Below are 12,770 nucleotides of genomic sequence, written 5' to 3' on the forward strand. Positions count from 1 at the left end.
CCAATGATACAGAAATTATAAAAAGGAAACAAAAAATATTCAAAACCTCTTGAAATTTTCAGTATGAAAAATAAGCGCCAAAAGCATTAAAAAGGACAAGTATCATGAAAAAACCTTCGGATAGGGGACAAGTTTTAGATTGTGGGGGTCCGAGCGCTGGGCCCCCCTCGATCTCCTGTTTAGAGCCCCGGTTCTCCTTCACTACATAGAGGGGGCATGGCGGACCTCGCTTCAGGCGGGGGGGTCGTGACGTGCCGCTGTGAAGGAGACCGGGCTCTAAACAGGAGATTGCCCAGCGTTCGGACCCCCCGCGATCTAAAACTTATCCCCTATCTGAATTTTTTTTTCATGATACTTGTCCTTTAACCCCTTAAGGACTCAGACCATTTGGGCCTTAAGGACTCAGACAATTTTATTTTTACGTTTTCGTTTTTTCCTCCTCGCCTTCAAAAAATCATAACTCTTTTATATTTTCATCCACAGACTAGTATGAGGGCTTGTTTTTTGTGCGACCAGTTGTCCTTTGTAATGACATAACTCATTATATCATAAAATGTATGGCGCAACCAAAAAAACACTATTTTTGTGGGGAAATTAAAACGAAAACCGCAATTTTGCTAATTTTGGAAGGTTTTGTTTTCACGCCGTACAATTTATGGTAAAAATGACATGTGTTTTTAATTCTCTGGGTCAATACGATTAAAATGATACCCATGATTATACACTTTTCTATTACTGTTGCGTTTAAAAAAAAAAAAAATTGCTGACTTTTTAACCAAATTAGTACGTTTAAAATCCTCTATTTTGAGGACCTATAACTTTTTCATTTTTCCGTATAAGAGGCGGTATGAGGGCTCATTTTTTGCGCCGTGACCTGTACTTTTTATTGTTACCATATTTCCTAATAAAAAACGTTTAATCCATTTTCCATAAATTTTTTGGGGACTAAAATGTTATTAAAAAAAGCAGCAATTTTTTTTTTTTTTTTTTACGTTCACGCCGTTCACCGTACGGTATCATTAACATTTTATTTTAATACTTCAGATATTTACGCACGCGGCGTTACCAAATATGTATATAAAATATTTTTAAACACTTTTTGGGGGTGAAATAGGGAAAATGGGACAATTTACGTTTTTATTGGGGGGAAGGGGGTTTTTCACTTTTTTTTTTTACTTAATTTTTTTGTATTTTTTTTACTATTTTTACACTTTAATAGTCCCCATAGGGGATTTTTTTTTTTTAAATCAACTGGTGCCAGAAAGTTAAACAGATTTGTAAATTACTTCTATTAAAAAATCTTAATCCTTCCATCACTTATTAGGTGCTGAATACTACAGAGGAAATTATTTTCTTTTTGGAACACAGTGCTCTCTGTTGACATCATGACCACAGTGCTCTCTGCTGACATATCTGTCCATTTTAGGAACTGTCCAGAGTAGGAGAAAATCCCCAAAGAAAACATACGCTGCTCTGGACAGTTCCTAAAATGGACATAGATGTCAGCAGAGAGCACTGTGCTTGTGAAGTCAGCAGACAGCACCGTGCTTGTGAAGTCAGCAGACAGCACCGTGCTTGTGAAGGCAGCAGACAGCACCGTGCTTGTGAAGTCAGCAGACAGCACCGTGCTTGTGAAGTCAGCAGAGAGCACCGTGCTTGTGAAGTCAGCAGAGAGCACCGTGCTTGTGAAGTCAGCAGAGAGCACCGTGCTTGTGAAGTCAGCAGACAGCACCGTGCTTGTGAAGTCAGCAGACAGCACCGTGCTTGTGAAGTCAGCAGACAGCACCGTGCTTGTGAAGTCAGCAGACAGCACCGTGCTTGTGAAGTCAGCAGAGAGCACCGTGCTTGTGAAGTCAGCAGAGAGCACCGTGCTTGTGAAGTCAGCAGAGAGCACCGTGCTTGTGAAGGCAGCAGAGAGCACCGTGCTTGTGAAGGCAGCAGACAGCACCGTGCTTGTGAAGTCAGCAGACAGCACCGTGCTTGTGAAGTCAGCAGACAGCACCGTGCTTGTGAAGTCAGCAGACAGCACCGTGCTTGTGAAGTCAGCAGACAGCACCGTGCTTGTGAAGTCAGCAGAGAGCACCGTGCTTGTGAAGTCAGCAGAGAGCACCGTGCTTGTGAAGTCAGCAGAGAGCACCGTGCTTGTGAAGTCAGCAGAGAGCACCGTGCTTGTGAAGTCAGCAGAGAGCACCGTGCTTGTGAAGTCAGCAGACAGCACCGTGCTTGTGAAGTCAGCAGACAGCACCGTGCTTGTGAAGTCAGCAGACAGCACCGTGCTTGTGAAGTCAGCAGAGAGCACCGTGCTTGTGAAGTCAGCAGAGAGCACCGTGCTTGTGAAGTCAGCAGAGAGCACCGTGCTTGTGAAGTCAGCAGACAGCACCGTGCTTGTGAAGTCAGCAGAGAGCACCGTGCTTGTGAAGTCAGCAGAGAGCACCGTGCTTGTGAAGTCAGCAGAGAGCACCGTGCTTGTGAAGTCAGCAGACAGCACCGTGCTTGTGAAGTCAGCAGACAGCACCGTGCTTGTGAAGTCAGCAGAGAGCACCGTGCTTGTGAAGTCAGCAGAGAGCACCGTGCTTGTGAAGTCAGCAGAGAGCAACGTGCTTGTGAAGTCAGCAGAGAGCACCGTGCTTGTGAAGTCAGCAGAGAGCACCGTGCTTGTGAAGTCAGCAGAGAGCACCGTGCTTGTGAAGTCAGCAGAGAGCACCGTGCTTGTGAAGTCAGCAGAGAGCACTGTGCTTGTGAAGTCAGCAGACAGCACTGTGCTTGTGAAGTCAGCAGACAGCACCGTGCTTGTGAAGTCAGCAGACAGCACCGTGCTTGTGAAGTCAGCAGACAGCACCGTGCTTGTGAAGTCAGCAGAGCACCGTGCTTGTGATGTCAGCAGAGAGCACTGTGCTTGTGATGTCAGCAGAGAGCACTGTGCTTGTGATGTCAGCAGAGAGCTCTGTGTTCTCTCTGGTACCGGAAGGATTGAGATTTTTTTTAATAGAAGTAATTTACAAATCTTTTTAACTTTCTGGCACCAGTTGATTTAAAAAAATAAATAAAAAAAAGTTTTCCACCGGAGTACCCCTTTAAACAGATTTGTAAATAACTTCTGTTTAAAAATCGTAATCCTTCCAGTACTTATCAGCTGCTGTATACTACAGAGGAAGTTGCCTTTCTTTCCGGAGTTCTTTTCTGTCTGACCACAGTGCTCTGGGAGAGGTTTGCTATGGGAATTTGCTTGCACTCTGGACAGTTCCTGACATGAACAGAAGTGTCAGCAGAGAGCACTGTGGTCAGACAAAAGAAATTCAAAAAGAAAAGAACTTCCTGTGGAGCATACAGCAGCTGATAAGTAGTGGAAGGATTAAGATTTTTAAATAAAAAGTAATTTACAAATCTGTTTAAATTTCTGGCACCAGTTGATTATAAAAAAAAAAAAAAAAAAAAATCTCCACTAGAGTACCCCTTTAAGCTGGCCATACATTCTACATAGTCAGCCAACCATTCATTCATTCAATGAGCCAACAGCTATCGCTCCTGATCTCCCCATATACATTCCACCTGGCCAGGTGTGCATGTGTACTATACAGGCAGCGGGAAGAAGGACTCCTCTGGCAGCATCTTCTCTCCCTAAGAGTGTTTCCCAACCTGTGTGCCTCCAGCTGTTGCAAAACTACAACTCCCAGCATGCCCGGACAGCCTTCGGCTGTCCGGGCATGCTGGGAGTTGTAGTTTTGCAACAGCTGGAGGCACCCAGGTTGGGAAACACTGCCCTATGAACAAAAGGAAATCGCGCAAGTTGAAATCCAACACGCGCAGTCATTCTCTCCTCTACATCTTCCTTTGGAAAATAGAACCAGATGGCCGCTGTACACAATAGACAGTCAGCTGCAGCTTGCAAAAGAGAGTCCAGCCAACTATAATCTGATGTGCGCAGCCGGTTTCACAGAATAGACGGAATCTCCATTACCTGTCCAGCAGCTCCCAGTCCTCTCCTCCCCAGCGGTCCTTAAATTCCTCCGTATTCATTCCTCCAATGCGATCAAAATCAGACTTGTAGATCCCAAACAGCCCAAAACCGTTCACTTCCCAGTAGCCTACACAGATAAAGGCAAATAAATAACAATGGCTTCACAGACCGGTGCAGAGAATTGTTAAAGGGGTACTCCACTGGAAAACATTTTCTTTTATATCAACTGGTGCCAGAAATGTAAACAGATTTGTAAATTACTTCTATTAAAAAATCCTGTACTTAGCTGCTGTATACTTCAAAAGGAAGTTCTTTTCTTTTTTTTTTATTTCCTTTCTGTCTGACCACAGTGCTCTCTGCTGACACCTCCTGTCCATGTCAGCAACTGTCCAGAGCAAGAGAGGTTTACTATGGGGATTTGCTTCTACTCTGGACAGTTCCTGGCATGAACAGAGGTGTCAGCAGAGAGCACTGTGGTCAGGCAGAAAGGAAATTCAAAAAGGAAAGAACTTCCTGTAAAGCACATAGCAGCTGATAAGTACTGGAAGGATTAAGATTATTAAATAGAAGTAATTTACAAATCTGTTTAACTTTCTGGCACCAGTCGATTTAAGAATTTTTTTTTTCCAGCGCAGTACCCCCTTAAAGAGGTGTATCAGTCTGTCATTCTATCTAGCTTTTTATTCTTTTCTTTCATTATAATAATGTAACCCTTTACCGCCTAATGGTAAAACGCACTCTTGCATAAGTACAGTTCTAAGCCTCTTAGGGCCAGTACTGAGGTACTGTCATTAACTACCCCTGATGAAACCGCTGTAAGCGGTGGAAACGCGTTGGGTTGTCTACATATAATTGTAGTATACAAAAGGATATCTGTACAAGAGGCACTAACTAGTGTCATGATATCACAGGGTTCACTCTAGTGGTGTAATTTTATGCAATATACAGTAAAAGTTACGTTTTAATATGCACTTCCCTATCTTCTATCTTGCCTCTTAGGGCCAGGAAATAAGTTCCAAAAAGCATACAGAAAAAAATATGGTGTGAAAGGGGGTTATTTAGAAATATATACAGCTAGTCTGGGTGTGCCCGGTACTATTCTGTGTAATGACTGACGGGGGTCCTGACTATAAACTGATAACCTATGCTAATGAGTCCTCATACTGAACAAGTTTCACTATATAAATACTCATGATGGAGTCTTTCTGAATCCCTTGTGAATAATTTGCTCACTGAGCAGCTAACTTAAAGGGGTATTCCAGGAAAAAAAACTTTTTTATATATATCAATTGGCTCCAGAGAGTTAAACAGATTTGTAAATTACTTCTATTAAAAAATCTTAATCCTTTCAGTACTTATGAGCTTCTGAAGTTAAGGTTGTTCTTTTCTGTCTAAGTCCTCTCTGATGACACATGTCTCAGGAAACGCCCAGTTTAGTAGAGGTTTGCGATGGGGATTTGCTTCTAAACTGGGCGTTTCCTGAGACAGGTGTCCTTAGAGAGGATTTAGACAGAAAAGAACAACCTTAAAGGGGTACTCCGGTGAAAACTTTTTTTCTTTTAAATCAACTGGTGGCAGAAAGTTAAACATATTTGTAAATTACTTCTATTAAAAAATCTTAATCCTTCCAGTACTTATTAGCTGCTGAATGCTACAGAGGAAATTCCTTTCTTTTTGGAACACTGATGACATCACGAGCACAGTGCTCTCTGCTGACATCTCTGTCCATTTTAGCAACCGTGCATAGCAGATGTAGGCTAAGGGCAGCATGGTGGCTCAGTGGTTAGCACTGCTGCCTTGCAGTGCTGGGGACTTGGGTTCAAATCCCACTAAGGACAACAATAAATAAAGCGTTATTATTATTATAATAACGTCAGCAGAGAGAACTGTGCTCGTGATGTCATTAGAGAGCATTCCAAAAAGAAAAGAATTACCTATGTAGTATTCAGCAGCTAATAAGTACAGGAAGGATTAAGATTTTTTAATAGAAGAAATTTACAAATACGTTTAACTTTCTGCCACCAGTTGATTTAAAAGAAAAAAGGTTTTCACCGGAGTACCCCTTTAACTTCAGAAGCTCATAAGTACTGAAAGGATTAAGATTTTTTAATAGAAGTAATTTACAAATCTGTTTAACTTTCTGGAGCCAGTTGATTTAGAGATATATATATATATATATATATATATATATATATATATATATATATATATATATATATATATGTTTTTTTTCCTGGAATACCCCTTTAAGTATGTTTGGGCATTTCAGGAAATGCTCTCAATAGTGTCTAGGGCACTGTTTCCCAACCAGGGTGCCTCCAGCTGTTGCAAAACTACAACTCCCAGCATGCCTGGACAGCCGAAGGCTGTCAGGGCATGCTGGGAGTTGTAGTTTTGCAACAGCTGGAGGCACCCTGGTTGGGAAACACTGATCTAAGGAGTATTCCAATGGCAAGTGACCTACAGAACAAGTGCTATGATAATGTTCTTACCTCTGGGCTGCCGTGGGGAGCTTCCACAGCTCAGTCTCATTACTATGGGGGCAAATGCCAACCTCCCCTCCACACAATGCTTTCTTACACTGTCCAGTACTGAAAGAGGGAAGTGTATGTGCAGGTCACACAGGAACACAATGCTATGATTGTCCTGCAGAAACACACCGAGGAAGTGATGAATGGCACCGTCTACATAAGGAGAATTACTACCACTAGAGCGCCGAGCAGCATTCATTTCTAACCTGTATCGTATCCACTCCCGCCTGTAATCCTGCTGACCTCTCAAAATTTCCACTTCTCTTCAGATACTGATAACTGAAAAGACATAAAAAAAAAAATGTCAGTATAAAGTCTATACATAGAAGCGATAGGATGGCTCCACAGTAGTGCACAACTAGCCTCTGGTCACATTAAATCCCTGCAGGGCACAGCAATGTTCTTCTATGGGATGAGCATAGACCGGAGAGAATAGTGAATGGTCATGTGGGAGTAACGGGGGTTGTCTGATGAGAGCAACAAACACAAAAAAAGGACTAAAACTTCACTTGCATGTCAATTCCACTAAAATTCAATTCACCTAAAGAAATAGAAAAAATAAAATAAAAAAATAAAATACATTCATACATGTTTACGGGCCGACACACCCCCTCAATACAGCGCTCCGGCTCTCCCATAGAGTTGTATTGAGGGGGCATGTCAGCCGCTGCTTTGTGCTGTGGACAACACCACCTCCTCCCATGGACTGCCAGGGTCCCGTACAGGAGATCGAGGGGGGTCTCAGTGGCGGCCCCCTGCAATCCTATCTTTAGGATAGGGGATAAGTTTTCTGGTCCTGGAGAACTCCTTCAATGGAAGCCATAAAGAATGACCCAGTACCCTTTACTGCTTACCTGATCCAAGATCTGCTCATGTGCACTGTATTACTACACAACATGACCAATATGTATTCGAAATGTGCCCCCGCTTATTCCAGCCTCATTAAAGAAAAAACTACTCTAAAGACTGCTGGTCTCAAAAGCAAGAGAAATGTTTCTGGAAAGCGGTGCGCAAGCGAATCTGCTGCCAGATATTGGCTTCCACATTATTAAAAATGTATAAACCCTAACAAGCCTAATTTAATTGCTATCGATTGCAAAACTTTTTGGAATATTTTCTACATCAATTTTAAGTGTTGCCAACTATAGGATCAGTACTTTTTAAAGGTGTGCAGATTACTAAACAATTTTTTTAAAACAGTGGTCACAAACTGTGGCCCTCCAGATGTGGCAAAACTTCAACTCCCAGCATGCCCGGACAGCCGTTGGCTGTCCGGGCATGCTGGGAGTTGAAGTTTTGGCACATCTGGGGGTCCATATTTTGAGACCACTGTTTTAAAAGGGAATCTGTCGGATGGTTTCACATAGAGTAACTAATCACAATACCAGGTAGTAGATAAAAGAGTCTTCCAAGGCATATTGCTCCATCGTCTCAAGTGCCCAGTATTTCCATGCCCTATTGCTTCTTGACTATTCCTGGGAAGACCCCCAACCTAGTCTTAAAGGCCAATCAAAAGTCCAGGATCAAATTTTCTCCCCTGTTCTATTCCAATGAAGTAACGGAAAAAAACGTTAATGTTGGTGGGCCTTGAGGAAAAAAATAAATAAAACAAACATGTTTAAAAGGGTATTCCGTCCCTAGACAGTCTGATCGCAGTCTGAACCCCCCCACACCCTGCTGAGCGAACTTTGCTCCATGCCTGATGACTAGCACGGTGCTGACGTCACAGCCACGCCCCCTCTTGACATCACACCCCCTCCTATAGAATTGAGGGGGTGTGGCTGTGATGTCACAAGGGGGCATGGCCATGACGTCACAAGCCTCCGATGCCGCAGCAGGGTGCTGCAGGGAGATTGTAGGGGGTCCCCACGATCGGACATCTTATGCTGTATCCAAAGGATTGCCTATATACCTGCATGTATGGGTGATGCTGCTTTGCATTATATAGTGGGGAAAATACCTTAAAAATTAAATATAAAATGATTCTATATAAATGAAACAATAGAGGAAATCGAACGTTTGAGTGGATGTACCAGGCACCTGTTCTTGAGTTCACTTATGGTTTGTAATTTGTACAATGAAGGTCAATATATCTCAATATTTAATCCCTTAATAACCCTGCTAATTAAAATGTAAGCATCTTCACTTCTCCTACTTGCCTTTTATTAGCCAGATTTTTCCCCCCTATCTATAGACCCTTTATGTATATGTATATTTATTATGTATATTTATTTTTATTTGGGACATTTGAAAAGCGTTAGTGATGGATGTAAAAACTTTAATATACAGTATAGATTTTACACTTAATCAGTCACCCTAGGGGGCTTTTATGACCAATGGTTTGATTGCTCATAGCGATCAGTACATACACGTCATGGGTCGTTAAGGGGTTAAAGAAGACCTGTCAGCAGGCTCTATAGAGCTATTGACCCTGAATCTGTACATACATCTCATTAGTAAAAGGAGTCTCATGCCTGAAATTACAGAAAAACGTATCCCCTATTTGCAGGATAAGTTCTAGATCGTGGGGGGTCTGACTGCAGGGCCCCAGCTCTCCTGCAGAGCGGCGAGTCATGACCCCTGCCCGAAGAGGGGGTTGCCACATCTCCTTCATATATCTCTATGGGAGAGCCACTCTGGGGGAGAGACTGGGCTCTTCACATGAGATCGCAGGGGGGCCCAAGCGGTTGGATCCCCCCCCCCCGCAATCTAAAACGTATCCCCCTATCCTGTGGGGATAGGCTTCTCTGTAATTTCTCTTTTCACTCATATATCAGGGTTTAAAAAGATATTCAAATCATGCTTTGGAGCCCATTGGTCATTTCATTGGTTGCTAGATTACAGGGGAGAGGCGGGATTACAGTAGAGCCCAAGGTCTGTCAATCAGTGGATTAGTAAAATAAAATGGAAGAGCGATCCATATAGTGTAAAACCACCAAAGTAAGGTCCAATTAATGGATTGAAAAAACCCTTACCAAAGGCGGTTGTGTGAGCTCACACACAACAATGGTCAGCGTGAGTGAGTATTAGGTCCGGTCTGAAGCCTCCCCAAACGTACGATCAGTGCAAGGTGAAGACTTCCAAAGGGTGATGGGTTTCAGCAGCGCTGACCAGGAGTGGACAAGACAGGTGAGTAAAAAGAAGTTTTATTGGAACAATGCCCATCACCCTTCGGAAGTCTTCACCTTGCAATAATCAGTAGATTAGAGAAGGAGTCCAAAAGGGAGTGACTGGTGAAGGAGCCTAATTGTGCTGGGCTCTAGTATCTTAGCACTAATGAAGGGTATGTACGGATTCAAGGTCAAAAACCCTATACAGCCATGTCCTCACTTTATATCCTAAAAACCTGCTGGCATGTCTGCTTTGAGATTATCTCCTATCCACAGAATAGGTGATAACTAGTTCCGACTGCTAGGACTCCCACTGACCACAAGAACGGAGGTCACCCAAGTAAATGGACTGCAGCGTGCAAGCTTGGTCATGCTCTACCGTTGTACAATGCTCAGCTATGCTTGAAAGTCCCATAGAGTGTGAATGAAAGGGTGGCCAAGCATAAGCGAGGCAGATCTATTCACTTGGGGGACAAGGGACCTCTGTTTTTGTGAAGTCAGGCTCCCAATGAACAATTATAACCTATATTGATAAGTGAACTTTTAATCTTGGGATAAGTCCTTTGAACTCGAGCAGGATTTGGGTGTTACTATGGCAGTAACATGTAAAACACAGATTAGAATCAGAGAAGACTGCCTCCTACAATTGTCTCCTGTCACTGCAGCTTTTTGCAGTGGAGAAGCTATAATAATGCATAACAAAATTGGCAACCATGGAGACCACTAGTTTCAATCTTCGCTTTGCTGTCCCTAAACGGTGAAGGATTAAGCGTTCTGCTTTAGGTAATACAGGGCATGCTAGGTCCTCTCTCCTAGAGGAACAAAAGCTTAATAAAACATAGAAAAGACTAATAAAATTAGTTACTTGTGCCTTATCAGACTCCAGCAAACATGGAAACAACCAGCATGAGTTGCCACAACAAGTACGAAGTGTAACAAAAGTTCAGATGTTAACTCTCTACTTCCATGCTATACAGAGGTTACAAAGGTGGGAATTGCATCTGTGTCAAGAACCAGGGCCTGATGCCCCCCATCTGCTCTACTTGTGGCTGCCAGCTATGGTTGGGAAGCCAAAAAAAAACAGACAAAAGTTGTGTACACAGTGTAGTATCATGAGGTGTGCTGTTTCCATAACTCCCAATAAACCTTTATGGGTATTGCATAAAGTTTTTGACTTCTGGACCACCTTTAGCTGCCACAAACAGGCCAAATGGTGTCAGGGGACCCTTGTTTTTTTTATATAAGCACTTTGTGCAGCCAAAAACTGCTGCAACCTGCCTAATTATTAATAGGCAGCAATGCTATGTAATTAACAGTGCAGTAAACAGCACTTCAGTATGGTTTGTGGCCACACTTCAGCCACCATGATGGGTACAAATCCCTAAGGGTATGTTCACACAGCACAATTTCCAGGATTTTAATGGAATTATGCTGCACTGTGCAGACGGCAGAATTGCTGCACCAGATGTTTCTGGTGCAGAAAACATGACATTCAAACTATGTAACGTTTGGACCTTCATAAAAGACATCTGAGAATGTTCTATTCTCTATTTGCATGTTCTCCAGTCTCACCTAAAGACAAGCAAATCCCGGAATACAATTCAAATACTGAGAATGCAATTTTTAAACAGGAGCAATATGCATTTCAGTCTCAAAGGGCGCGTCAGGGAAAAGGTTTGTGGCTGGTCTCCATCTTGTTGGTATTACAGTAGTCCATAATTTCTGTCCTCTTAGATCATCCTTAATGGAATTTACCAATCTGATTCCTATTATTGTTCTCCCGCATCACGGATAATGTTCTCCTTCCCCCCCATATCACAGATAATGTTCTCCCCCCCCCATATCACAGATAATGTTCTCCCCCCCATATCACAGATAATGTTCTCCCCCCCCCATATCACAGATAATGTTCTTCCCCCCCCCCCCCATATCACAGATAATGTTCTTCCCCCCCCCCATATCACAGATAATGTTCTTCCCCCCCCCCCATATCACAGATAATGTTCTTCCCCCCCCCATATCACAGATAATGTTCTTCCCCCCCCCCCATATCACAGATAATGTTCTTCCCCCCCCCCATATCACAGATAATGTTCTCCCCACCCCCCATATCACAGATAATGTTCTCCCCCCCCCATATCACAGATAATGTTCTCCCCCCCCCCATATCACAGATAATGTTCTCCCCCCCCCCCATATCACAGATAATGTTCTCCCCCCCCCCATATCACAGATAATGTTCTCCCCCCCCCCCCATATCACAGATAATGTTCTCCCCCCCCCCCCATATCACAGATAATGTTCTCCCCCCCCCCCATATCACAGATAATGTTCTCCCCCCCCCCCATATCACAGATAATGTTCTCCCCCAACCCCAATCACACATAATGTTTGCCTATTTTCTGGCTGACTAGTTCATTGGTTTTACTTTTCCTCCTCTCTCAGTAAAATAATGATGAGATCGACATGGACATTCCATTCTGGAAATTTTAATTTAATTTAATCACAGCTAAGAAAAAAAGAACAGTAATATCTTACTGCTCCTGATCCTCACAAACTAGAATGGTGTTAGGGGCATGGAGTACATCATTTATGCCCTGTAGCCTATGGATAAATACCTTGGCAGTTTAGCACGACGCAAAGCCTGTTCTACATCCATGTCCTCACTGTCGTAGTCCACTAAAATGAGACTGAACTGATCATCACGAGTCTTGAGGTACAGAAACTCCAAATCATTGATCAGTTGTTGGACCCAACGCGCCTGGTTCTTAACTACAGAACAGGAATGCAAAAAAAGGTAAAAAACTACATCAACAACACAGTAGATAGAAAAGTAATAGGCAAAGTAAAATACATTCCCTGACCTCCTTGTATTTATTGCATTTATGTGGGCTTTTATAAAAAAAAAAAAAATTGGTATTGTTCACAACACAACTAGGTTTTGTAATGTTGGCTTCACAACTGGGTTATATGCTTCATTGTGTGCCTCCATAACAGCTTCTGTCAAAAATACTGGATCCCATATGCCAAAAAACAGACAGATCCATCAGGTGCCATTCATGCCCAGAGTGTAATGGATCTGCCGCTGCTGTTTTTCCTGTTGTTCTGCTACAACAACTGAGCTGAACAACAGAAAGTACAGTGCAGGTACAAACCCAATCTAAAAACTTA

At 42.9% G+C, this 12,770-nt stretch overlaps 1 protein-coding gene across 2 annotated transcripts in view; it reads right to left on the reverse strand.

The window, feature by feature from the left end:
- Positions 1–12,770, reverse strand: part of B4GALNT4 (beta-1,4-N-acetyl-galactosaminyltransferase 4) — an 87,549-nt gene that overhangs the window by 15,700 nt on the left and 59,079 nt on the right. For both annotated transcript variants that reach the window (XM_056526887.1, XM_056526888.1), the window contains exons 17-20: positions 12,218–12,371; positions 6,696–6,768; positions 6,451–6,604; positions 3,959–4,085 (exon numbers count right to left, since the gene is read on the reverse strand). In XM_056526887.1, coding sequence (XP_056382862.1) covers positions 3,959–4,085; positions 6,451–6,604; positions 6,696–6,768; positions 12,218–12,371 — 508 coding nt within the window. The remainder of the gene's footprint in view (positions 1–3,958; positions 4,086–6,450; positions 6,605–6,695; positions 6,769–12,217; positions 12,372–12,770) is intronic.

Source organism: Hyla sarda, chromosome 6 (assembly GCF_029499605.1).
Source record: "Hyla sarda isolate aHylSar1 chromosome 6, aHylSar1.hap1, whole genome shotgun sequence".
Classification (NCBI taxonomy): domain Eukaryota; kingdom Metazoa; phylum Chordata; class Amphibia; order Anura; family Hylidae; genus Hyla; species Hyla sarda.